Raw genomic sequence first — 24,625 nt, 5'->3', positions numbered from 1 at the left:
CATTGTTTATACAAAATGAGTTACCTCCCCTACAGTCTTCACATTTCCTAAAATTTCAACAATGCAGTAAGTTTTGTTTGACGTCAAAAGAAATACTATTCCTTTTAAATGGTGATGAAATTCAGTAGCAACATTTTTGAATATTTGTTACATTTCCTTTTATACTACACCTCATGGTATGCATTTAATGAAATGTAAGAGTTGCCCAAGTTTCCTTTTACCTAATCTCAAGAAACTATACAGTATCATACTGTCACATTATCCAAGTTAGGCTTGTTCTGGCCAAATAACTTGCTATACTGTATTTTATGGAACACCTAAACTGTCTGATGAGATACACATTTGTTTACGTGTTGTCAATTTTATATTACTTGCTGTGGCTTTATAATTACATGTGGTCATTTTGTATTTACGTTATGTAGCAACATCTTTACATTATGTCGTTTTGTCGTTTAATTTGTCATAAATAAATGTCCTTCAACAAATAGATATACAGGTGGATGGAGTCTTTCACCCTTTGTGATCCAGCAGTGTTAGATTAACTCCAAGGCTGTCCACTTTTAATAAAAGTTTCCCAATTTGTCCAAAGAAAGCTAAAAAAATTACTCCAAATAAGATAAATAATTTTCCAAATTGGTAGTCAAAGTGCAGGATATGGTGTTTCTGTTCATATTTACATGGATTAGTGGTTTCTCATTTTTTCTTGTTACCCTGATCCCCTATAAAATTATTGATTTTAATTATAAATTTAAGGTATTGTGCTGTTATTCCAAATTTCCCAATTTAAAAAAAAATGATGCAAAATTTCCCAATTAAAAGAGGATGGGACTGTTTTACACTCAATCAACATTATCTACACAATTTTAACTTAGTTACCCTTAGGTTGTTGGCAACAATACACACATAGTTTCTGAGAAGGTTCTTAAAGAAATGTAAAGAATGTTAAGTAATGAAAATAGTTAAGGCCAGGCGAGCTAAAACAGAAAGAATGAGAGAAAAAGCAAAATATCCTGATTTAAGATAAACTAGATAATATACAGTTCTATCATAAATTGTTTACCTTGCTGTCCAGGAATTCCTGTGCAACTTTAGCATCCTCCAAATCACAATTACTAGAGAAGTAAGATGATGTTCCCTATAATGAAGCATCTTACTTTATGTAAACTATGAATACCTGGTAACATTAGCTTCTTTACAACACATATCTGAACTACACATACCTTATACTTTCCAAAACTACAATATAATACTTTGCAGAGGTTGAACCCTAAATAGTTGAGACAAGTATGTACACTTCATTCATTCTTAATGAAATTTGATTGCAATAAAATATTTGACACAGGATAAGAATTTGACAAGAATCAGAAAGGTACCTTTTAAGATCATTATTCATAAAAGCCTCCATTCACAACCCCCAAAATCAAACTTAGCCTTCCTTTGGATATATGGTGACTAGTGAAACAATTTCAAAAACTTCCTTGGCTTATTAGAGAGTTTTGTCTTGTTTCTGGCTTTTTTAAGCCTTAGATTCCTAAACCCAATCCCAGCCTTCCTTTTGTAGTATGACAAATTGTGGTATAATTTCATATTGATCCAAAAACTAATACTGAAATTATTGTCTTAAAAAATATCTTAATTCCAGCTTATAATTCGCATTATTTATTTTCTCATTAACACAATTAGCCTTTCAGACACATATTTTACCTTTTTTCCCAAACCTAATTCCTTCTGTCTATCAACCAATGAAAACATACGACCTGACACACCATCCCATATCGTTTTAATGCTTGAGGAATCTTCAACAGCTGCCTTACAGCTCAAAATAACAGACTCTAACTTATCCTGAAATGATACGTAATATATCTCATTCACAAAGACATTGCAGCAACTTCATACCAATACAGAGGTCAAACCACAAACAGTTGGTACGAGTGTGGACACAGAGGTCAAACCACAAACAGTTGGTATGACACAACATTCAAAGGTCATACAGCTCTCAATATGGATTGTGATTAAATAGTTGACACAGTATAAGATTCTGACCAGAATTTTAGTGTCAATCAACTTAAATTTTGCAATTAGACAAAAAAAGACGAAATTTATACTGATTTGTAGAAAATGCTCATTTCTGAATATTATTTCAGACCCCTTTTTGGCCTCTTATTCTTGAAACATTAAAGCTACTAACTTTCAGTTATAAAAACTTCCATTGCAGTATGATAGTACTACATTTTGTGGTACTTTTTCAAAAGGATCTATACATTTTACCCCAGTTTTTGACAAGGAACTGGGAAAATGCTTGTTATTGACTTCTAACTCCTAAAGTAACCATGTTCAAGTTGACACCCTGGTTAATCCATGCTCTTTTTACTTCGTGAAATTGCTTGTTTATGGCCCCTTTTTGGACCCTTATTCCTACATTTTTTCAGTAAAAACTGTAAAATCAATCCCAGGCTTTTTTTAAGTGGTATAGTTCCCAGGGGTACAATTCTAAAGAGATTGCTACACTTTTATTTAAGTTATTGTGTGTATACCAAGCTTGTATTCCATTAACTGATATACACCAACTAATTCTTGTTTGTCTGGTAAACCATCTGGGAACAAACCAAAAATGGAACATAAATTTGTGGTTCAAATGGAACAAACTGTATGATGGAAAGCACCCCTTAATGTCAATTGACAACATCAACAACAATGCCATGACCGGCAATTTGTGTGGTTGTATAAAAACAGAATAGGGACCTTCCTAAAACTGTTGCTGAATGAGATTCATTGTCTTTTTCTAATTGTTTTTTTTCTCTGGAACAACCATGTAATAAAACAATTATTGATTTTTGAAAACTAGGATGCAATGCAATTTATCAACATGAGAAAAAGTTGAATCATTAAACTGATTGGTGAGGTGATTATATTAACCATTAAACTGACTGGTGAGGTGATTATATTAACCATTAAACTAACTGGTGAGGTGATTATATTAACCATTAAACTGACTGGTGAGGTGATTATATTAACCATTAAACTGACTGGTGAGGTGATTATATTAACAATTAAACTGACTGGTGAGGTGATTATATTAACCACTAAACTGACTGGTGAAGTGATTATATTAACCATTAAACTGACTGGTGAGGTGATTATATTAATCATTAAAGGAGTTGCTCTAGCAACATAATTGTAATTCCATAAATGTATAATATTTACCTTTGACAAATTTGGAATAAACTTCGAATCTCCAAAGCCTTTGTAGTTTCCCATATTGGCATAAAATGCTGCACAGTATATCATAAATGCCTGATAAAAAAGACAACCACATTGCATTATTCAGGTTGAAATACACTTATTTTACCTGTTCAGTAAAAAATAATCTAACAATGTGTCAATGAGTCAATACTCTTTAACTATACATGTTAAATAACTTGAATTCAGAAAAATACAGACTATGTGTGCAATTCATCTGGTCTTCAGAAAATATGACTTATCTGCTTGTTCTATTTCTTCAGAAGAGAGTTAACCATTTCAGAATACCTACCATTCTTCAGAAGAGAATTAACCATTTCAGAATACCTACCATTCTTCAGAAGAGAAAACAGACTTATTCACTTCCTTCAACACCTTACATTCTGAAAAAGAGATTTTTTGTAATAGTATGAAATATTGTTCTCTATTTATACCTGCCAGTCCTCTTCAGTAAATCCTTTTTCTAAAGCCAGGCATTTTACATCCTTGATCGATTGTTTATGGAATATTTTTTGTAGTAGTATGAAAATACCAGGAGATTCTGGAGAAGTCTGAAAAAAAAACAGAAATTGAAATCAACTTCCTTCAAAGAATGGTAATAAAATCATCACAGTTAGTTGTAGAGGATCTATAATTCAATTACAGAATGCACAAGAACTTACCTTTCATTACATACTCAAAGGCAGAGATATCACAATCAAGAAGGAAAACAAAACTAATAACTTGTTTTTAAGAGAAACAACAAAATCTGGTTAAAGGGTTCTTCTTCTTAATTAACATGGTTCACATTTGTCATCCATGATGAGCTTAGTCAGAGAATCAAAGTTTAGGTCAATCTGGGAGTCAATGTCCAGTAGTGATACCCTTGTATTCCAACTGAAGTATATGAACATTTTATATTAAAACCAAATGGTCAAAATGTACACAGTTGTCAAACAGGACTTAGTTGTTGCCCAAATCCTGAAACTGAATCCCAGGATATAAATATAAAGCTTGTGTCAATATATTGAGTAGTTATAGAAAAAAATTTAATGAAGATTATAAATCATATAATCACAATAAGCATCCTCTGCTTTTCTAGAAACACATGCCAAGTTGCTTATAAAAAAGTCATGTCAAGGGTAAACAAAAGAGGAAAGAAAAACCATGACATGTTGAACAAATCAGTTTTCATGGTGCAGATGGATACACCGTAACGATCCACGATTTCATGATGTTGACCACAAAACTTATGCAGCGATGACCTTAAATATGCAGCAACATAACCCTGTTCCAGAAGTCTTATTGTGAGAAGTTTAGCACAATACAAAAGTCTGATTAGTAACGGTAAGCTATAACATTAATAGTGTTAGATATGTAGATTGTGTTAATAGATAGTGTTAGATATGTAGGTTGTGTTAATAAATTGAGTTAGATATGTAGGTTGTATTAATAGATAGTGTTAGATATGTAGGTTGTGTTAATAGATAGTGTTAGATATGTAGGTTGTGTTAATAGATAGTGTTAGCTAAGTAGGTTGTGTTAACAGATAGAGTTAGATATGTAGGTTGTGTTAATAGATAGTGTTAGATATGTAGGTTGTGTTAATAAATTGAGTTAGAAATGTAGGTTGTATTAATAGATAGTATTAGATATGTAGGTTGTGTTAATAGATAGTGTTAGATATGTAGGTTGTGTTAATAGATAGTGTTAGACATGTAGGTTGTGTTAATAGATAGTGTTAGCTAAGTAGGTTGTGTTAATAGATAGAGTTAGATATGTAGGTTGTGTTAATAGATAGTGTTAGATATGTAGGTTGTGTTAATAGATGATGTTAGATATGTAGGCTGTGTTAATAAATTGAGTTAGATATGTAGGTTGTATTAATAGATAGAGTTAGCTAAGTAGGTTGTGTTAATAGATAGTGTTAGATATGTAGGTTGAGTTAATAGACAGAGTTAGCTAAGTAGGTTGTGTTAATAGATAGTGTTAGATATGTAGGTTGTGTTAATAGATAGAGTTAGATATGTAGGTTGTATTAATAGATAGTGTTAGATATGTAGGTTGTGTTAATAAATTGAGTTAGATATGTAGGTTGTATTAATAGATAGAGTTAGCTAAGTAGGTTGTGTTAATAGATAGTGTTAGATATGTAGGTTGCGTTAATAGATAGAGTTAGCTAAGTAGGTTGTGTTAATAGATAGAGTTAGATATGTAGGTTGTGTTAATAGATAGAGTTAGCTAAGTAGGTTGTATTAATAGATAGTGTTAGATATGTAGGTCAGGGTTCGACATTAACGGTTGCCTGATTGCCCAGGGCAAGTAAATCGCCGGTCTGGGCAAGTAAAAACGACATCAAAGTTGCCCGACTGGGCAAGTGAAAAAAATATGAGCCCAAATTACATTATTTCTGATCATCGCAGCTCTAAAACATCGAAAATTACTTCTGTATAGTTCGCCGTTCTTCCCGACCTTGCTGACCTAGATTATCATTGGATAGTTTTCTGATTTTCCCTTTGCCAAAAATAGATCGTATGATATTAATGTCGACCAATCGGATGCATCCAATTGTACATCTATTTTCGTTATCCAATTGAACATCGCGATTTATTTATGGAATTTCTTACTTTGGAAAACTGTAAGAAATCTGTATCGAAAACTTCGAAAATATGAGAGAAAAAGAGAAATAAAATTCTATTGAAGATAGTTATTGTTGTCCATTTGTTAAACTAAAGATGTGAAATAAAAACTCCTCACATGAATACTTGTAATTTCTTTGCTTCTTGTTTTACCCCTTATTCCCGCAAAAAATATGACGGCTTTTCGATTTATTTGGCTTGCAATTAATCAGTTCTCCCCAAGTGTCGAGGGAGTGAGCATGGCCAAGCAGGGGACACTTGACTGTTTTGGGGCAAGTATTTCAATATTTCGGGCAAGTGAATCACATATGTCACTTGCCCGATTGGACAAGTGAATATAAAAGCTAACGTCGAACCCTGTAGGTTGTGTTAATAAATTGAGTTAGATATGTAGGTTGTATTAATAGATAGAGTTAGCTAAGTAGGTTGTGTTAATAGATAGTGTTAGATATGTAGGTTGCGTTAATAGACAGAGTTAGCTAAGTAGGTTGTGTTAATAGATAGAGTTAGATATGTAGGTTGTGTTAATAGATAGAGTTAGATACGTAGGTTGTGTTAATAGATAGTGTTAGATATGTAGGTTGTGTTAATAGATAGTGTTAGATATGTAGGTTGTGTTAATAGATAGTGTTAGATATGTAGGTTGTGTTAATAAATTGAGTTAGATATGTAGGTTGTATTAATAAAAACAGGATAAAAATTGGAAAGAGTGAATAACCATAATATTATCACGAGTACCGAAGAATGCCTAGATTTAACAAATGTGCGGAACTTGTTCTGCACACAAGTTAAATCCTCAAATGTTCTTGGCACGAGTGCTAATGTTTTGGTTATTCACGATAACCAGTTGATGATCCCATTTATTATATAGATTATCTTCATAATTTATCGATATTTTCAATATTAATTTTAAAATTCTATGATTAGCAGATTGATATTCAAGTTGTGACATTTTGGCAAGACAAAGTGTGAGAGGGAAATTACCAAATTTATTTCAAAGTGTGAATTACTGAAATTTATTACACTGGGAACATTCGATAAAACACTGTTATCTATATAATAAATAGCATTAGATATGTAGGTTGCAGTAATACATAATGTTAGATATGTAGGTTGGGTGATAAATGGGAATTCTCTATTGAAACTTTGTGCAATATCATACAGATCCATTCACTTATTCAATTAATGTCCTGAGACCAAATGTACAGATGATGACAAAGACAATGTTATATTGCCATTATACAATCCTAATTTTTTGTAGTTGAGCAAAACCATTAATATTGCTAACATTATCAGTTATTAATCTATCAAGAACATTTTTCACATGAATAATGTTTGGTATCAATCTTACCTGAACAAGGACTATTAACCCACCAAACCAGGAAGCCTGGGATATGTAGTGAGCATACAATCTCTCCTTTTCAGTTAAGCCATTAAAAGCCATCTGACAGTCAAGTACACACACTCCTGTATCATTCTGGATAATATACTGTGAATTGTCTGTACTCATCTTCTGCAAAAAATGATGAAAAAAAAAAAAAAAAATAAGCAACTGTTTTACTTCTCATCAACTACAGATCCAATTTTGTCAATCCCTACCAACAACTAAAGAACTATCAGCTTTCAACTGGGGCATTTTGAATGTATGCAGATTACTTTGTTTCTCTTGAAGCATTTAAAGACATCGTTGTTATTGGTCAAATTTTAATGTATTTATGATAACTACAGTTATTTAGACATTTTTGCATTCCACACAACAGTTAGACATGAAATACCTCTCCAACAACCTGTCCAACAACAGAAAATACCTCCTTCCACAACAGAAAATACCTCTCCCACAACAGAAATCAATATGCAAAACTTACAAATACCAGTAGAACTTTTCGTTGGATAAAATACACCGACAACAAAGAATTTACATTTGTAGTTTAGGCAGCGGCTGTACTTGTAAGTACATGTATGTTCCTATTTTTGAAAATGGCTTAATTTGGCTAAAAGTATTGACCAGTACTTATCAAATATTATCCATACACATACTTGTAGTCAATAAGCTACGATAAGCACATTTATTTAACAGAAATACAATCACAATACTACTTTCTATCATGACATCATTACTTACGACTATCTTTCCACTTACAAACAGATGTGAAATCATCCACATACTTTAGATTGAATGAAATACAAATGTACCTATTTAGTACATAAAGTATGTCCAAGTGTTTCTCATTACCTCTATAATCATTGTTAATGTTTAAATCATTGTAAGAATATTTTAAGGGATTCTCTTCCAATTTTGGCATCTTAATAAATAAATAAATAATTCTCTTCTCTTTTCTAATCATGATCATTACATCATAGACTTATCAAGTCACTCAGATTTGTTTATTTTTTTGACAGAACTGTTGTATGGTTTATCATTTGTTAATGTGTTGGATTACAGTACTAGATTTTTACAACAGGGTATAGTTGAGAACGAAGTAACAAGGGGTCTACCAAAACTTGTTAGAGCTAAGAACATATTGTCCAATCCAATAGAAGAGGCAGGACATTCCATAAAAACAGGGAAGAAGCAATTGCCAAGAGGACTTAGTCCTTTACATTATCACAGTTTCAAAGAAATAGTGTCACTTAAACACAATGACATTTTACAGTTCATTATGGACACAACAACTGGTTTGGATACAATATTGCACAAAATTTTGAAATTCAATTTAAGTTATCAAATTGCTGTAAGCACTGGGTGATTTTCATTCTTGTGAATATTATTGTAGCAAGAACAAAATTTAAAAGATTACATGATGTAAAATAAAATTGTAATTATAGATTAGTATTTCCCATATTACATGTATATAATGATGTTTTGGGGCCAGTTGCAGTCTGCCCTGAGGTATGAAAGTTTCCTTGGAGACCAATGAGTGGCATTGGGCTGACATTTACCTCCTGGTGGGGTTTTTGTTCTTAGACACACACACCATACCAATTCTCGTTATATTTAAAACTGTTTTTTCCAAATATATGTATGAACTGAGTGTCAATCTTTACTACTGATTTCTGAAGTATTTTCACAAGTTTTTAAACAGGCTGTCAAAAAGTTAATTTGCATTTCCATTCAAAAACTATTATAATAGAGTATTTATCCCACACAACAATTATACTCAAATGGAACAAATATCAGCTAAAGATGATAATTTCCTATGGACATAAGATTTTCCTTTACACTTTTAATCAATTTGAACTTTTCCGCTAATTTTACTGGTTCAAATCACTGCTGTTCACTTACTGTTCATTAATAATAATATATTAATGAATGGATTAAGGTTTTGACTGATAATTATTTTTTAATGAAACACACGCTGCACATTTAATGATTCTGGCACATTATTGCAAGAACTAAATTCCCTAAATGTAAAATTATTACTTATATCTATCAAGGCCAAAAAGCAGTCCCTCAAATCTTTCCTTGATTTGAAGACATGTGTAGATCTTTATTTGCAGAAATAATAGAATATTTTTGAGCCAAATAATTGTCAGAAAAATATTTAGTGGTTATAAAAAAGGTATTGGATGATACAAAAGGAATTACATTTTGACTTTTGTGCAGTGTTCAGAAATAATAGAGAAGTTCCTGACCCAAGGTTCCTAATGGATCATAAATCCAAAAGTTCTGCTTTCAGGGTGCTTTCATGGATTGCTTTATATCCAATAATCACAAAAATGGTTAATAATAGATTAGATTTGATAGCATGCTTTTAAAATCTTTGTAAAGAGGAACAATTTACAAAAAAAATCATTAAAATCAGATGAAAAATTTTAAGAATTCAGTCTTCCAAACAAGCTAGACCAATGGATGTCTGAACCTGCATCACACTGCACAACATATTTCCTATAAAAATTAGAGAATCAAAATTTCCTGATAATATGCCCAACAAGATATAGTATTCTTGCTACATACCAAGTTTTATGAAATTGTTGGGAAATTTCAGAGGAGGTGTGATAATAAGCTGATATATGATGATTTATGGTAAATATCTAAGTTAAAAGGGGCATAACTCCAATAAAATTTGAGAATCAAAATTTCCTGAAAAATAGTACAACTATATATAGTGTTCTTGCTACAAATAAAGTTTTATGAAATTCTGTTGGGAAGCTTAAGAGGAGTTGTAATGACAAGCTGATACAAGATTAATGGTAAATATCTAAATTCAAAGGGGTCAACTCCAATAAAACTTCGAGAATCAAATTTCCTGATAATATGCACTAATTATGATGTTCTTGTTACATACCCTGTTTCATGTATTTCCGTTGAACAGTTTTAGAGGAGTTGGGATGACATGCTAATATCTTATTGTGTTACAGACTGACCGTGCTACGGGCAGATGGACAGACTTAACTCCTAGACCTTATGCCTTTGGAGACACATGTAAAAATGATGTTATTGGCCCCATTGACCCCTTGATAGTCAACAACAGAATTATTCCAATACTGATTTAAAAATACAGTTAAGGGTTTCCACAACTAATCCAATGAAAAAAATCCAAATTGGACCAGAAATAAAAGAAGTTTAAACTAAGGATGTGTCCCCACTTGGCCCCCTATAGACTAAAATGCTAATTAAAACTTGTTATAATTTATAAGAAACCAATTAAAAAAAACTGTCAAAATCATATGAGAAACAAATATCCTACATCAATTTTAAATAAAAACCTATTTTACCCCTTTTGGTCCTTATTTTAAATAGCAATATTTCACTTGTAGCAAGTAACAATATTTCAAAATTTCATGACAATTGGTTATCTTCAACCTAAGTTATCACAGAAAATGCAGAAAATGCAGAAAATACTAGGAACAACAAAGATGACAATATGACTGTAATTTTTTGAGGTCATACAAGTGCTTGCTGAGAAAAGCAATGGATGACTATGCAACAACACTGGAAGAAATAACACTGTCATTGCTCAATATTTCCCCAGAGTTAGTTATGACAATGCTCCAGGGGCCTTCCATTGCTTAATATTTACAAACAGTTAGTAATTACAATGCTCTCATGCATGGCCTGTTCATCCTGTAAAGATATCCCGCTTTAACATACTCAAAATTAAATTATTTCTATATCAAACGCACCTATCAGTACAGCTTCCAGAATATGTAAAACTTTTTTGATAGACATTTACCACTTAGAAAATAAAACAAATACAAATAATGTATTGGCACAAACTCATAAAGGAAATATGGTTATGACCCAGTTACAACATTTATGGTATATACATTTGTAAACAACATGATATAACATGTTATAAATATTATAGGTGTTAACATAATGATGTACTGCATAAAATCAATCAATTTGTTTCTGATTTCGAACCATTCCAATATAGATAAAGAAGTTAGTTTTAGGCAGTGTACTTACTTATTATACAGTTAAGTTGAAATTGTTGTTTTTGTATATTTTATTGTTATTATTTTTTTCCAGATAAGCGTTCTGATTGATATAGTTTACAGTGCATCAAAAATGTTTAATTTTGTTTGTGCACATATCTTCTGCCAAAAGGGATATTTTCTGTTAGAAAAAGTCCTGTCAAGATTATGAATTTATTTGAAATGTATTCATCAAATTACATCAAATAGTGTCAACTTTAAGAACATGTTGAGGAATTCTGACAGAAATAAAATCCATTTCAGATATGTAGTGTTTTGTTACCGTATCCCTGTAAAACACAGCACAAATAGTGTAACAAAAAAGTCTGTCCTATCAAGATTTTTCTAACTCAAATTGATATTAATTTTATATTGAAATATTGTACCCATAAATACAAGCTTTAAGAATAAATAGACGATATTTGGCATATATAAGACATTCATCAATAGCAAACTTTGTTCATCGACATCTCCCCCTTTTTATTACTAATTTTTTGTCGAAAAATTCATAAAGATTTTTGATCTATTATTCAAAAATCTTTTAATCAATTTAAATCACTTTTATTCTTCTTTAGAAACCCTTTTAGTTTTTTTTAAGGCAGTGTCTCCTGGTCGACAGATTTGTGGACTGGGAGCCTCTACAAGCTAATGGTCAAGACATCCAGTTTGAGTCAATAATATACAGAATAGTGATGAAAGTAATTTACGGAAGTGTGAGAAATTCATTTTCAGAGATCAGAGATATTTACATTTTCGTCCAAGATTTTATTACCAAATTTTGAAACATCTGGTAAAGACGATGCTTCAACTTTGGCACCAGTCAATATTACTTATATGACTTGTTAAATGTGAAAACAGTTCCCAATGTCATTAATAGTGACACATTTGTGGATAAGTTCAACAATGTTTCCAAAACGAATCGGACTTTTCCATCACAACCCTTTATGTTATTGATGCAAACTGGATGTGTAGACAACTAGCCTGAAGAGGCTCCCCATCCATGAATTTTTAAATCCATTCAGTAAAACTATAACCAAAAAGCTATTGCAACATGCCCATCCTGTTTTTAGACCAATCAGGTACCAGCACATGGCCCATCATTGCTCAACAATCTAAACCCACAGTTACTAATGACAAGCCTTAGTACAAGGCCTGACAATGTTCAACATGTATGACAAAGCCCAAGTGGCCCATCATTGCTGAACATTTACCAACCATAAATTGTGCTTTGTGCCATTGACTGTGATGAAATTGAGCTCATATTTGAATCGACGAAAACTTATCACGAAGACTAAAGAAGACTGAAGAAAGGATATAAATAAACAATTAATAACAAAAAATCTTTACAGCAACAGATAATAGTATTAATTCAAATTTCATATTTCAAGTTTCCTTACTCGCCAAAACTTGTACTTTCACTTTGTAAAAGGAAGTGCAATGTGTTAGATAGGGGAGATAATTCAAACCGCAAAACAAAAGCTACAGACAGAAACCATATCCCCTGAAGATTGATCCCCTGCAGAAACTGTGAATGGTATTTTTAATTCAAAATACTTACAATGCCAAATTTTGTAATTTAAAATTTTGTCGTTTTCATCAAAACCATTCTATGACTTTGTTATCGGGATTGATCGATCTTACAGTTACATTCATTTCAGTCTATGTCTATGACACTTTCTACTCCGGACTCGACTTTTTATGAGCAACTCGGCGGGTGTTTCTAGAAAAGCAGAGGACGCTTACCCTACTGGTGCACCTGGTCCATGCTCCCAGTTTTTAGTGGAGCCCGAGTTGCCCATTTGTTTTTGTTACTTTGTATGTATGATTTTAGTTACTTAATGTTCTTTGTTGTGTATGTCTGTTTTCCATGTCTGGTCTTTGTCCCTGGATTGCATTCTTTTGATTTCTGCTATAACCTTGGTTCCCTTGATGATTACTCTTTCCAGGCGCGTAGCTGCTGTTAGGCAAAAAAGCTTTTGCCTGCACTTAATTTTGCCAATTTTTTTATATTTTTTTTTAATACATCCAGGAGAGGCATAAATGATGCTCTAAAACTTTATCTCCGCAGAGCTTCAGGGGGGCTTTGCCTCCTGGACTCCCTGCCGTAATTTTGCCTACACTTCAATTTGGCCTCGGCTACGTGCCTGCTTTCACACCACTGGGACGATACCTCTACTTGTGGATTTTGTCCCCGAGGGTATCATCAACCCAGTAATACACTTTTTTTAAAAATTAATGGTTTTAACAAGAGGAATGAAAGAAAAAGTGGCTTGGATGTCGCCCATTATAAAAAGTTCCGAACCTGACAGCAGATCGGACACTCTGTTGTCTTATAAGAATGTGGTGTCCCCAGATGGGAATCTTAACACACTCACATCTGGTATGGAAAGTGCCCCAACCAATTCAATTAAAAGTATCCAATCACACGTTTAGTCTGCAGACTATATATTCCAGTACAAAAATTCGGACTATTTCAAAATTATCAAACCATGTTCCATCACTTTAAATGATATATTTGACTACAACGATGAGGAATTGAATTGTACCATATCAAAATGTGGAATTAAAAATTGCAAAACATGCAACATTCTTATAACCGACTCTTACTTCTGCAGTTCCCTTACAAACAAAACCTTCTATACAAGAAGTCACGATGACTTCAGTTGCAAATCAACAAACTTAATATATGGATTAGAATGCAACTTATGTGGTTTAGTATATGTTGGAGAAACACAAGAATGATTAAACAAAAGAATGTGCGGTCATGGTTCAGGAATTAACACCACCAAATTCTTGACAGTTTATCAACACATTAATCAACAAAATCATTCAATCCTCTCTATGAAAGTTCGTATTTTAGAAAAAATTTACTGTCCTACGAACTGTCCCGTTCTAAGTAAAAACTATCGTAGGGAAAGAGAGGAGTACTGGATACGTAGACTAGGTACTGCAATACCTTATGGATGCAATGACAACATCAAAAGTATAGGAAACCTTTCAAGCCAATATAACAATAGCATAAATGTGATGAATTTGACAAAAATCCAAGACAGGAAAGGAGTCATGGCCATCGCCACTATACATCACCTAAGTTACATGATGTCTCCATAGATGGTCTCCTTCCTTTCATACAAAAACCTCTTGGACTTCATCACATTAGAACCAAATTTTATTCTATATCTCTTACTCTACTACTCTCCCTTTACAAAACAAGTCTTGACACTCCTGTTTCTGACCCCATTTCATTATTATACAGACTTGTTACCATCATTTTGGATATTGGTTTCCACAGACTATTTAAACCAGTTTGTGTGAAAAGTCAAGATGAAGAAAAACGATCATTTCTTCCACTACTGTTTGTCAGCAAAGGTATAGATGCAATTAATTTGGCCAACATTCTCCATCACAAAAACATCACCAACAAAATTCCCCCCATATTTCAAAGACAAATCCATACCAATTATTTCATATTCTTATATTTCACCCATTGCATCCAAAATTTTCAATTATAAAAGGCTATTGCAGAATCTCATGATTGAGGACTTCAAGCTAAACCACCTGACTGCTCTTGCAAAAACTCTCCATTCAAATATGTTCCTTCTGGTCACATTGTTATGGGAGATTTAACCATCATCGAAAACAAATCTCTGCGTAATATCCTTTCTAAAGGTCCCAAGTACCGTGAACAACGCTCCATAAATTGGAATTATAACTTTAAAGTTCTTATGAATGCTGTCGAGGACTATGCAAGAAAATGGATGAAACGAGAACAAGAAGACATTGATTCTCTGTCAGAGTGGTTAAAGGCCTTGAGGTCTTTAATTTTGAAAAGAATGAAAGTTTTAAGTAGGTCAATGAGTGCCACAACTACATCAGTTTTCAAAGACCCCGATGTAGCAAAAACATTGTCTACTATACATGACAAATATGTTGTCGTACCGGCAGACAAAGCCCAAAACAACATTGTTTTTGTCTGCAAAGTGTTTTACATCAAATGTTTATTATCAGAGCTAGACGTAGAAAATGATAGCAGTGATAAGACCTATACTGCTACCACACTCTCCAAAGAAGAGATTGTTGAAAACCATAAATCTGTGCTATCCTCTTTTGGTCTTTCTACCAAGGACGATGATTGTGATTTACTGTCTATGTACTGGATTCCTAAACTCCACGAAAATCCATACAAACAACATTTCATAGCTGAATCTGCAAAATTTACCATCAAACCTCTTTCAAAACTTTTAACTTCTATACTGACAACTGTCAAAGAGGGTCTGCAGTCGTACCACAACACTTGTTACTCCCGTAGTGGTATTAATTCAATGTGGATCCTGAAAAATTCGAAAGATCTTTTGGAGACAATCAGTTCAAGACTATTATCTGAATATAATAGCATTAAAACCTATGATTTTTCAACACTGTATACTTCTATTCCCCATATTCAGTTAAAATCCTGACTTTAAAACATTATACATCATTGTTTTTCCAAAAAAGATGGTACACCTAGATACAAATATATAGTTCTTGGTAGAGATTCCTCATACTTTCTAAGAAATAATTCCAAATCATCTTCCAAATATACAGAGGAAGATGTTTACAAAATGCTGGAATTTTTAATCGACAACCTATTTGTCCAGTGTGGTGGACATGTTTGTCAACAAACAGTCGGCATTCCAATGGGAACAAATTGTGCTCCTTTAGTTGCTGACCTATTCCTTCACTCTTATGAGGGTGACTTTATAGCTGATTTGATCCGAAAGAAAGAATATCGTTTGGCTAGGTCCTTTAATCTCAGTTTCCGCTATATAGATGATATATTGTCTTTAAACAATCCTAATTTTGGGGATGTGATACATCGCATCTACGTCAAAGAACTTGAGATAAAGAATACTACAGACACTGTTAGGTCAGCCTCATATCTTGACCTACACTTAGAAATCGATGTAAAGGAAAACTATTGACCGAACTTTACGACAAACGTGATGACTTTTCATTCAGAATTGTCAACTTTCCTTTCATCTGTGGCAACATCCCTTCATTTGTTCATATCACAACTCATACATTATGCCAGAGCTTGCTGAAACTATGCAGACTTTTTGTATCACACTAAAACTCTAACAAATAGGCTTCTGGAACAGGGTTATGTTGCTACACGATTGAAGTCATCACTACAGAAGTTTTATGGTCGTCATCATGAACTTATGGATCGCTATGGTGTATCCATCTGCACCATGAAAACTGATTTATTCAATGGTTCTTAGTTTTGCTTTCCTCCTTTGTCTACCCCGGACTTGACTTTTTATGGGCAACTCGGCGGGTGTTTCCAGAAAAGCAGAGGACGCTTACCTTACCGGTGCACCTGGTCCATGCTCCCAGTTTTTAGTGGAGTCAGAGTTGCTCATTTGCTTTTGTTACTTTGAGTGTATGATTTTAGTTGCTTTATGTTCTTTGTTGTGTATGTCTGGTCTTTGTCCCTGGATTGCATTCTTTTGATTATTGCCGTAACCTTGGTTCCCTTGATCACTCTTTCATTTTTCTTTGCATGAACAACTGAAATTTGTTCCTATGGTCCGTATTGAAATGATAACGTGGACCAGGGACTTTATATTACACTCCATGCATAGTCTCTACTTTTTAAACCTAGTGATCGTCTATCTTTCTTTTAAATATCCACCTAATCCCCTCAAAAAGGGATTAAATATCCACCCCCTGTGAATGGTCACCACATACACATTTGGGATATAAATCTCATTTGTACATGTATGTGTAAAAATTACTTAATTAAAATTACTTAAAATATATAAAAGAAGCATATTTACATGTAGAGCCAGGCCCTTTGTTATTAGTTCGGTGAACATAATATAGTGCAAGCTGTACAGTAATTCACTGTTTCTGTTTTGTTTGAATCTCCTGTACTTGGCGATCAAATTACTGGAATACCAGTATTGTTCACAATACTGCTATAAAATATATTCCAGTATTGTGATTTTTTTTTTCAAAATTTTGTACAGTACTGGTATACTAGTATTGCACTTATTGGTATTGTAATTGTACCTTAAATTGTTATGTAAACACGTTCTGTGAATTTGATAGTGCTTTTTTGTGGAGTTACTCATCATGGCTTGTATTTTTTTCTGAAACACTTTACTTTAAATGTAACTGGACCATAAATGGCCATCTAATCGTTATGTCCATCATTCAGTAAACATGACAAGCTTCTGCACAGATCTATCACTCCATGGACAATACTGGAATATTTTTTATATTAGTATTGTGCAGTATTCTGGTATACCAGTATTTCGATCGCCAAGTACAGGAGATTCTTTTGTTTTGTTGGTTTGTGTTCTCCCTATTAATTGCAATTATTAAAAGCATAGAAAAAAATGAAAATTAAAATATTTCATTGTGAAAAAAGTAAAAAAAATAATCAATATAATTTGGGAGCAACCATTTGATTTTATTGGGGGGGCTAGGATCAAATTTGAAATAAAAAGGCAGGATGATGATGTATGGTTAAAAAGGTGTCTGGTCAATTTGTCCCATGTTCGATTTGTTCCAACCAATTTGTAAAAAAAAAAAAACTTGTTCAAAAAATCAAGGATTAACAATAATATAAATAAAAAAGGCAGGATACAAGTGGTAGAAAAAAATCAGGATTGGTTTTAAAAATCCAGGACTGATTAGAGTAAAGAAAAAAAATTTAAAAAAAAAATGAACAGCCACGTCAGATATTATACTGGGGAAAAAAATCAAGAAGATAAAAAATGCAAACAGACCGACAGAGAGAAAAGAATCCATATGATAGTTTTAAGATTATATATATTTAGATAAAAAGAACAAAAGGTAACTGTTTGTAATTATGTATAATAAAAGCTAAATTATTCTTACCAGTTGAAATAACCCGAGGCTAAGTTGTAAAGGTTGTCTTTCACAGATTCAAAATGTATAAAGGCTTATTCATTCCAATATATTCACCCCCGTGCAGGTCCGGGTGTCAAAAGAATAGGCCTGCAGCAGCGCTAAGCTTGTCGTAAAAGGCGACTAAATAGTGCTCAGAACCCTAGCCGGGGGCTAGGGCGCTCTGCCCACAGAGCAACTGGGTTGTGTGCCCCAGGTGGTGGAATGGGGTACCCCTGGTGTGTTACATGCTGGGGTTGTCAGACTATAATACGGAAAACCTGACCACAAACCATAGTGGTGCACCGTGTTGGGAATGATGCTACGTTCCTCGCACGTTAAAAACCCTACTGTGGTATTCTTCCGGAGTAGGAACCATAGGGCCCCGCCACAGGAGGCTAAATTGCCCAACCCTACCCACCTCTCCCTATTTCCAGTGGCAATCAAAATTTCTCGACCCCATTATCCTTGTGTCCCATCCCTTTTTTCATTTCATCATCATTTCATGTTCATTTTATCATCCATTTCATGTTCATCGTCTGAATATAGCTGAAATATTGCTGCTCGGACGTTAAACCCCAACAAACAAAACAAACAAACCAATATATTCAAGAAGATTATTGAATTTAATTATTTGAATTGGTTCACACAATCAAATTGAATAAGGAAATGTATAAAAATGGATAATTACATAAAAAGTATTTTCAGGTCAATTGTGAGTTGTGTGCCTCCCTGACAGATATATTAACCTAACTCACTTTTGGTGTCAATTTCTATTTACTGATAGGCAACCAATTAAAAAATATAGGTCTGGACAATTTGGTACAAATAAGAGACAGAGTGGAAGAGTTGTTAAGGTGCTGGACTTGTTATCACCTTTTGGTTCATTAGCCCCACATGTGTCCAGGTTTCCAGCCAGGACTATCAGGCTTTACTGTCCTATAAGCCTGACAACTATTACCATTACTTGTATATCTATTTTACATGTAAAAAGCTCAATTACATGAATTATTGACTTGTACACACAAATTAATGCATACATGTATTTACCAAGGTTAAATCCAATTTTCCTTATTAATCATTATTTGTGTAGGATCATCATTATCTGAATGCATGGTTTCTGAATGCATGGTATCTGAATGCATGGTTTCTGAATGCATGGTATCTGAATGCATGGTTTCTGAATCCATGGTTTCTGAATGCATGGTATCTGAATGCATGGTATCTGAATGCATGGTTTCTGAATGCATGGTATCTGAATGCATGGTTTCTGAATGCATGGTATCTGAATGCATGGTTTCTGAATCCATGGTATCTGAATGCATGGTTTCTGAATGCATGGTTTCTGAATCCATGGTATCTGAATGCATGGTTTCTGAATGCATGGTTTCTGAATCCATGGTTTCTGAATCCATGGTATCTGAATCCATGGTTTCTGAATCCATGGTTTCTGAATGCATGGTTTCTGAATGCATGGTTTCTGAATCCATGGTTTCTGAATGCATGGTTTCTGAATCCATGGTTTCTGAATCCATGGTATCTGAATCCATGGTTTCTGAATCCATGGTTTCTGAATGCATGGTTTCTGAATGCGTGGTACCCAAATAAAAAAAACCATTGTACTGAATCCCTTTAATAGCTTTAATAGAATATTTCAGTATTTGAGGTGTGTTTCTGCTGTCACTAAGTATATAACACAAAGAATGTACCCCGAAGTATGACAGATGTATGGAACCAAATTAAGAGGCCATTTGTGACATAGACCTGTTAACAGTTATAAGCATATGTTGGTAAGATGGAATTTAATTGGAAGAATGAAGACATTCATTTAACAAAATGGCAACAATATTACATCAGTCGATCAAAACCTAGCTATTAAATATGATTCTAAATAATAAAGTTATGACTTAAATGATGTTACTCTAGATAGTCTTCAACTTCAGGAGGAATATACATATACATACATATCTCTGTTTTCACAATTCAAGGTCTAAAACATTTTTTAGAAAAAAAAGATAGCTTATAGTAAAGTGAAGTTCACTTTGTTCATTTCTATTTTTTTCACTTACATAAATCTGACCAGAAATAATAAAGATTTAATACCCACCACATGGAGTGGCACAGTATTTTCTCTGTCCACCCCTGAACAGTTTCCAGTTGATATCTTTCAAACTTTGTTATTGAGTGTAATAAAATACAGATCAACATGATTAAGTTCTAATTTCAGTTTGGCTTCCTATTTTGATAGATGTGGTTGGAGTACTTCTTGTATATGTTTGTACAATTAATTTCTGGATTTAGGTCTTCCTATATATTTGATTTTAATGCTGATGATGAGATGTTATTCCCTGAAACACATGTACAGCATATTGAAATTTGCAATATATATGACCATGGTGACTGGTACTTTTGTATTTACAGAAGTCATTTTAATTTGTTTTTACCCCCCAAAAAGTTTTGCAGCATGTTGAGGTATCATTTAATGTCTTATTGGATGCTCTATTTTTACAATGTTTATCAGTCACTGACAATTACATGTTGATGTACTTTGGGTCCTAGATTCTCAACTTGGGAGAGTTAATTTGATTTTTTATCAGTTTTAGTAAAAAATGCTGTAAACTTTAAAGAAATTGACCTAAATTGGGCAAAAAATCAAAACACAATTTGTTGAGGGGGCTGAAAAATTCAGGTCAGTAGGGGATGAGACTATTTGTTTATGTTGGCATTGAAACCTTTGCTAATTAAGCAGACATTTTATCAGAACAAAATTAACACAATTAAGCAATATTTTGAGATTTTGTATAAAAGTGTCCTTATATAAATTTTACCTCCACTGCACAGGGTTAATGGTTGTTGCCTGATGCTGAATATTTCATATTTATTTTAATTTATTAAGAAATCATGTTTTGAAATAATATTTAGCATTTTTGTTTTGATTTAATGGTTGGTTTGTCTCAGATCTATAAATGTAAGTACTTAGTAATTAAAGGACACATCTAATCCATCATAACTATCACAAATATTATTAGTTAATTATCTGTTTATTTATAGATGCTATAGTTGCCATGGATACAAGTATTGGGGGTTGCTCCTCTGAGAAAGATGATTTAGAGTGCCAATTACAGTATGAGAATGAAGAATCAGTATTCTTTCAAAATGAAATGTATGCTGGGACATTTCTTAAAGAGATGAATATCTTGTTTGAGAATGATTTACTCAAGGATATCACACTTCGTGTTCAAGGTCAATTGATGTCTTGTCACAAAATTGTCCTCGCAGCTGCAAGTCCATACTTTAAAGCCATGTTTACTTTAGATTTGAATGAAAGTAAGCAGTCACTTATTGAACTTCATGAAATTGATTTTGATTCTGTTAGTCACATTATAGAATACACTTACACTGGTATGATCAAAATTCATCAAGAAAATGTCCAGAATCTCCTCAGTGCTGCATCTTTGTTCCAGATCTTACCAATACAAAGAGCATGTGCAAAGTTCTTGGAAACACAAATTGATAATGCAAATTGTATTGGCATTTTTAATTTTGCACATATTCATAACTGTAACAGTTTACAACAGAAAGCTAGGGAGTACATTGAGAAACACTTTACTCAAGTTTGTCGTGGTGAAGAGTTTTTTAATCTGTCTGTAGATAAAGTAAAGGACTTGATTTGCAGTGATGAATTGAATGTGGAGCAAGAAGAGGTTATATTTGAAGCTATTATGGCTTGGATATCTCAAGATGAAAAGGGAAGACGCTCTTTGATTAGTGAATTGTTACCTCACATTAGAATTGGACTTCTTTCTGTAAAATATCTGAAGGACTGTGTAATGAATAATAAATATATACAGGATTCAGAATCATGTGTAAACTTGCTTGAGGGTTTGATCAGGTTAGAAAGTAATCCTCAATTGTATTGTGGCAAACATAACTTCAGTTTAGCTCTCCGTTCAGGAATGATTAAACCAGAGCATTGTATTTTATTTGTTGGAGGAATAGAAAATCGTAGACGAACTACATGTATCAACTGTTATAATCCCTTAACTCGAGAGACATTCTACATGGAAGATTACCCAACTGCCAAACGTCTTGGGGATTATGAAGTTGAAGATTTAGCATGCGTTGTTACAGATCATGATATGTTGTATGCTGGGGGTGGAAACTACATTTACCATGACTTTCCCTCTGATCATTTTGATTCTGATGACTCATTTGATGAGCTAGAAGAGAGAATTGTGAGAAAGGATTTTTATTGTTATGACAATGATCACAACAAATGGCTCTCTTTGTCACCAATGTTGTTTCCCAAATCAAACTTTACTCTTGCCTGCTTAGGAAAGAAGATATATTGTTTTGGTGGTGTCACTGAAAACCAACATCCTACAGAGATTATTGAAGTGTATGACATAGAAAAAAACCGCTGGAGTTACCAAGGAATGCTACCTACAACACTTGTTGATTTGTGTTCGGTTGTATTTGAGGAGTATATCTTTTTACTTGGGGGACGAACTGGTGTAGGTGCTCACAACCTAGTTGTTATGTATCATCCAGTAAAAGGAAACTGGATATCTAAAGCAGGAATGCCAACACCAAGATTTAAATTTGGTGCTTGTTTGGTGATGGGGGAAATTTATGTTGCTGGAGGTCAGATCTATTCCCATTCCTCACAGACAATAAGTAGAGAAGCTCTCAAGTCTGTAGAAATATTCAACATATCAGACAATCAGTGGCGACAAGGACCAGACTTACCAGAGGAAATGTATAATGTTGGACTCCATATGATCAGTGGTGCCTTGTACTGTTGTGGAACAGTAGAATATAGAAGGCTTACAAGGATCTGTCGCTACAACATTGTATGTAAACTTGATTTTGCATCAAATCGATGGAATGTTATTGAAAGGATGCTTGGAACATGTCAGAACTATCAGTGTATATCTGCTCGACTTCATACCAGGAAACTTTCTCAGGTCTTTAGACCAGACGTAGATACTTAAATATTTATTGCATTGTTAGTACATGTAGTGACACTTGGAAAGCTGTGAAGGTTAATTAGGATAGAAGAGTTATAGAATAATCAATTCTAATTTAGTATAAACTGCCTATTTTTGATTTGAAATAGTTAAAAGTCTTTCTTTGAAAAATTCTACTATATATTTTAAGCTCTTTTTGGCTTTATACAATGAAATGCTTCATGCTTTGCAGATTGATGCAAACAGAGGTTGAACCATGAACTGTTGGGGCATGTAGTTACACATCATTCAAGCTTGATTCTGCTGTGACTATGGATTATAATTCAATGTCTGACACAGCATAAGATTTAACCTGGCTGGAAATGGTCAAGAGCTTAAAAACTTGTAATTAGACTTATATGAGATTAAATGGATAAAGTGATTTCTATATGCATATACTAAATTTTACTGATAGAGTGTATGATAAAAAAGTGAATAATAAATGATGTCCACATTGACCATGACATTGAACCTGTCTTTATGATGTCCACATTGACCATGACATTGGACCTGTCTTTATGATGTCCACATTGACCATGACATTGAACCTGTCTTTATGATGTCCACATTGACCATGACATTGAACCTGTCTTTATGATGTCCACATTGACCATGACATTGACCCTGTCTTTATGACATTCTTTTCATACCCATCAAAGTCAATAATACCTGTAAAAAATGTTTAGTTAACATCCAAAAAAGTTTAAAATTCAGACTGCAATTTGGACTTACTTAAATATGAAAATTGAATGGAAAATCTTGTTTTATGTGTAGAATCCCTTAGATTAAACCCCATTGAAAATGATCAAGAAATAAGCTGCATTTTTGTATACAAAGAAAACCAAAATGTTTTTTCTCAAACATCAAAGGTTGTAACCCCCAAAACAATTTCATAGAGACCCATGCACAAATATCTACAGACACCGGAAATATGTTTGGAATCATGGAAACAATGCAAAGACATAACTACAAGAACATACAATTAACATATAGCATTTATTTTCTGCATTTACTATGATTAATACAGATTCATTCTCTGAAGTAATTAATGTTCTTCATCACTGTGTTCATATCCTTTTTTGTTCAAAGATTAAATATTTTAAGGGTTTAAATGATTTTTCCATTAAATAAGCTGATACTAACATTCCATTTTCTTTGCTTTTTAATTTTAACACTGCTATAAATTTTCAGTTGTATAATAAATTTGTATCATCAGAATGCAATTAGTCCTTGCCTTGTCATCAGTACACATTTAGTGAACAGATCTGTGTGAAGTTACTCTTTTAGTATAGTAATATTACTATTCCTTTTTATATGGCTGCAAAAAAAATTTCATTTATTCACAATAACTTGATCTTTTTAAAAGTTTAACACATTTGTTCCTAGGTACACGACAGGGAACTCCATTGTTTTTGGAGGTTTTTGCCCCACCCCTTTTTAAAA

The 24,625-nt window shown here is 33.2% G+C and overlaps 2 protein-coding genes across 3 annotated transcripts in view; one reads left to right on the top strand and one right to left on the bottom strand.

The window, feature by feature from the left end:
- The window catches only part of LOC148623338 (dipeptidyl peptidase 3-like), a 60,955-nt gene extending 48,231 nt beyond the window's left edge, over positions 1-12,724 (bottom strand). The window contains exons 1-6 of the mRNA XM_088565128.1: positions 12,674-12,724; positions 7,210-7,371; positions 3,675-3,791; positions 3,205-3,294; positions 1,705-1,842; positions 1,061-1,135 (exon numbers count right to left, since the gene is read on the bottom strand). Of these exons, the coding sequence (XP_088421254.1) occupies positions 1,061-1,135; positions 1,705-1,842; positions 3,205-3,294; positions 3,675-3,791; positions 7,210-7,368 (579 nt within the window). The 5' untranslated portion in view covers positions 7,369-7,371; positions 12,674-12,724. The remainder of the gene's footprint in view (positions 1-1,060; positions 1,136-1,704; positions 1,843-3,204; positions 3,295-3,674; positions 3,792-7,209; positions 7,372-12,673) is intronic.
- A 1-nt stretch (position 12,725) lies between these two features.
- Positions 12,726-23,313, top strand: LOC148623337 (kelch repeat and BTB domain-containing protein 2-like). Of its 2 annotated transcripts, none has more exons than XM_088565129.1 (2): positions 12,726-12,810; positions 21,225-23,313. In XM_088565129.1, the coding sequence occupies exon 2, from the start codon at positions 21,239-21,241 to the stop codon at positions 23,165-23,167; it is 1,929 nt and encodes a 642-aa protein (XP_088421255.1). In that variant the 5' UTR covers positions 12,726-12,810; positions 21,225-21,238; the 3' UTR covers positions 23,168-23,313. The 2 variants fall into 2 exon arrangements, with proteins under 2 accessions (XP_088421255.1, XP_088421256.1); XM_088565130.1 differs by lacking the exon at positions 12,726-12,810 and adding an exon at positions 19,828-19,963.
- Positions 23,314-24,625: the final 1,312 nt, after the last annotated feature.

The sequence above is a fragment of the Perna viridis genome, chromosome 2, assembly GCF_037379345.1.
Source record: "Perna viridis isolate PV_CMFRI_1.1 ecotype Kerala chromosome 2, ASM3737934v1, whole genome shotgun sequence".
NCBI lineage: Eukaryota > Metazoa > Mollusca > Bivalvia > Mytilida > Mytilidae > Perna > Perna viridis.
The sequence above is the reverse complement of the archived record's forward strand: the minus strand, read 5'-3'. Positions and strand labels throughout refer to the sequence as shown.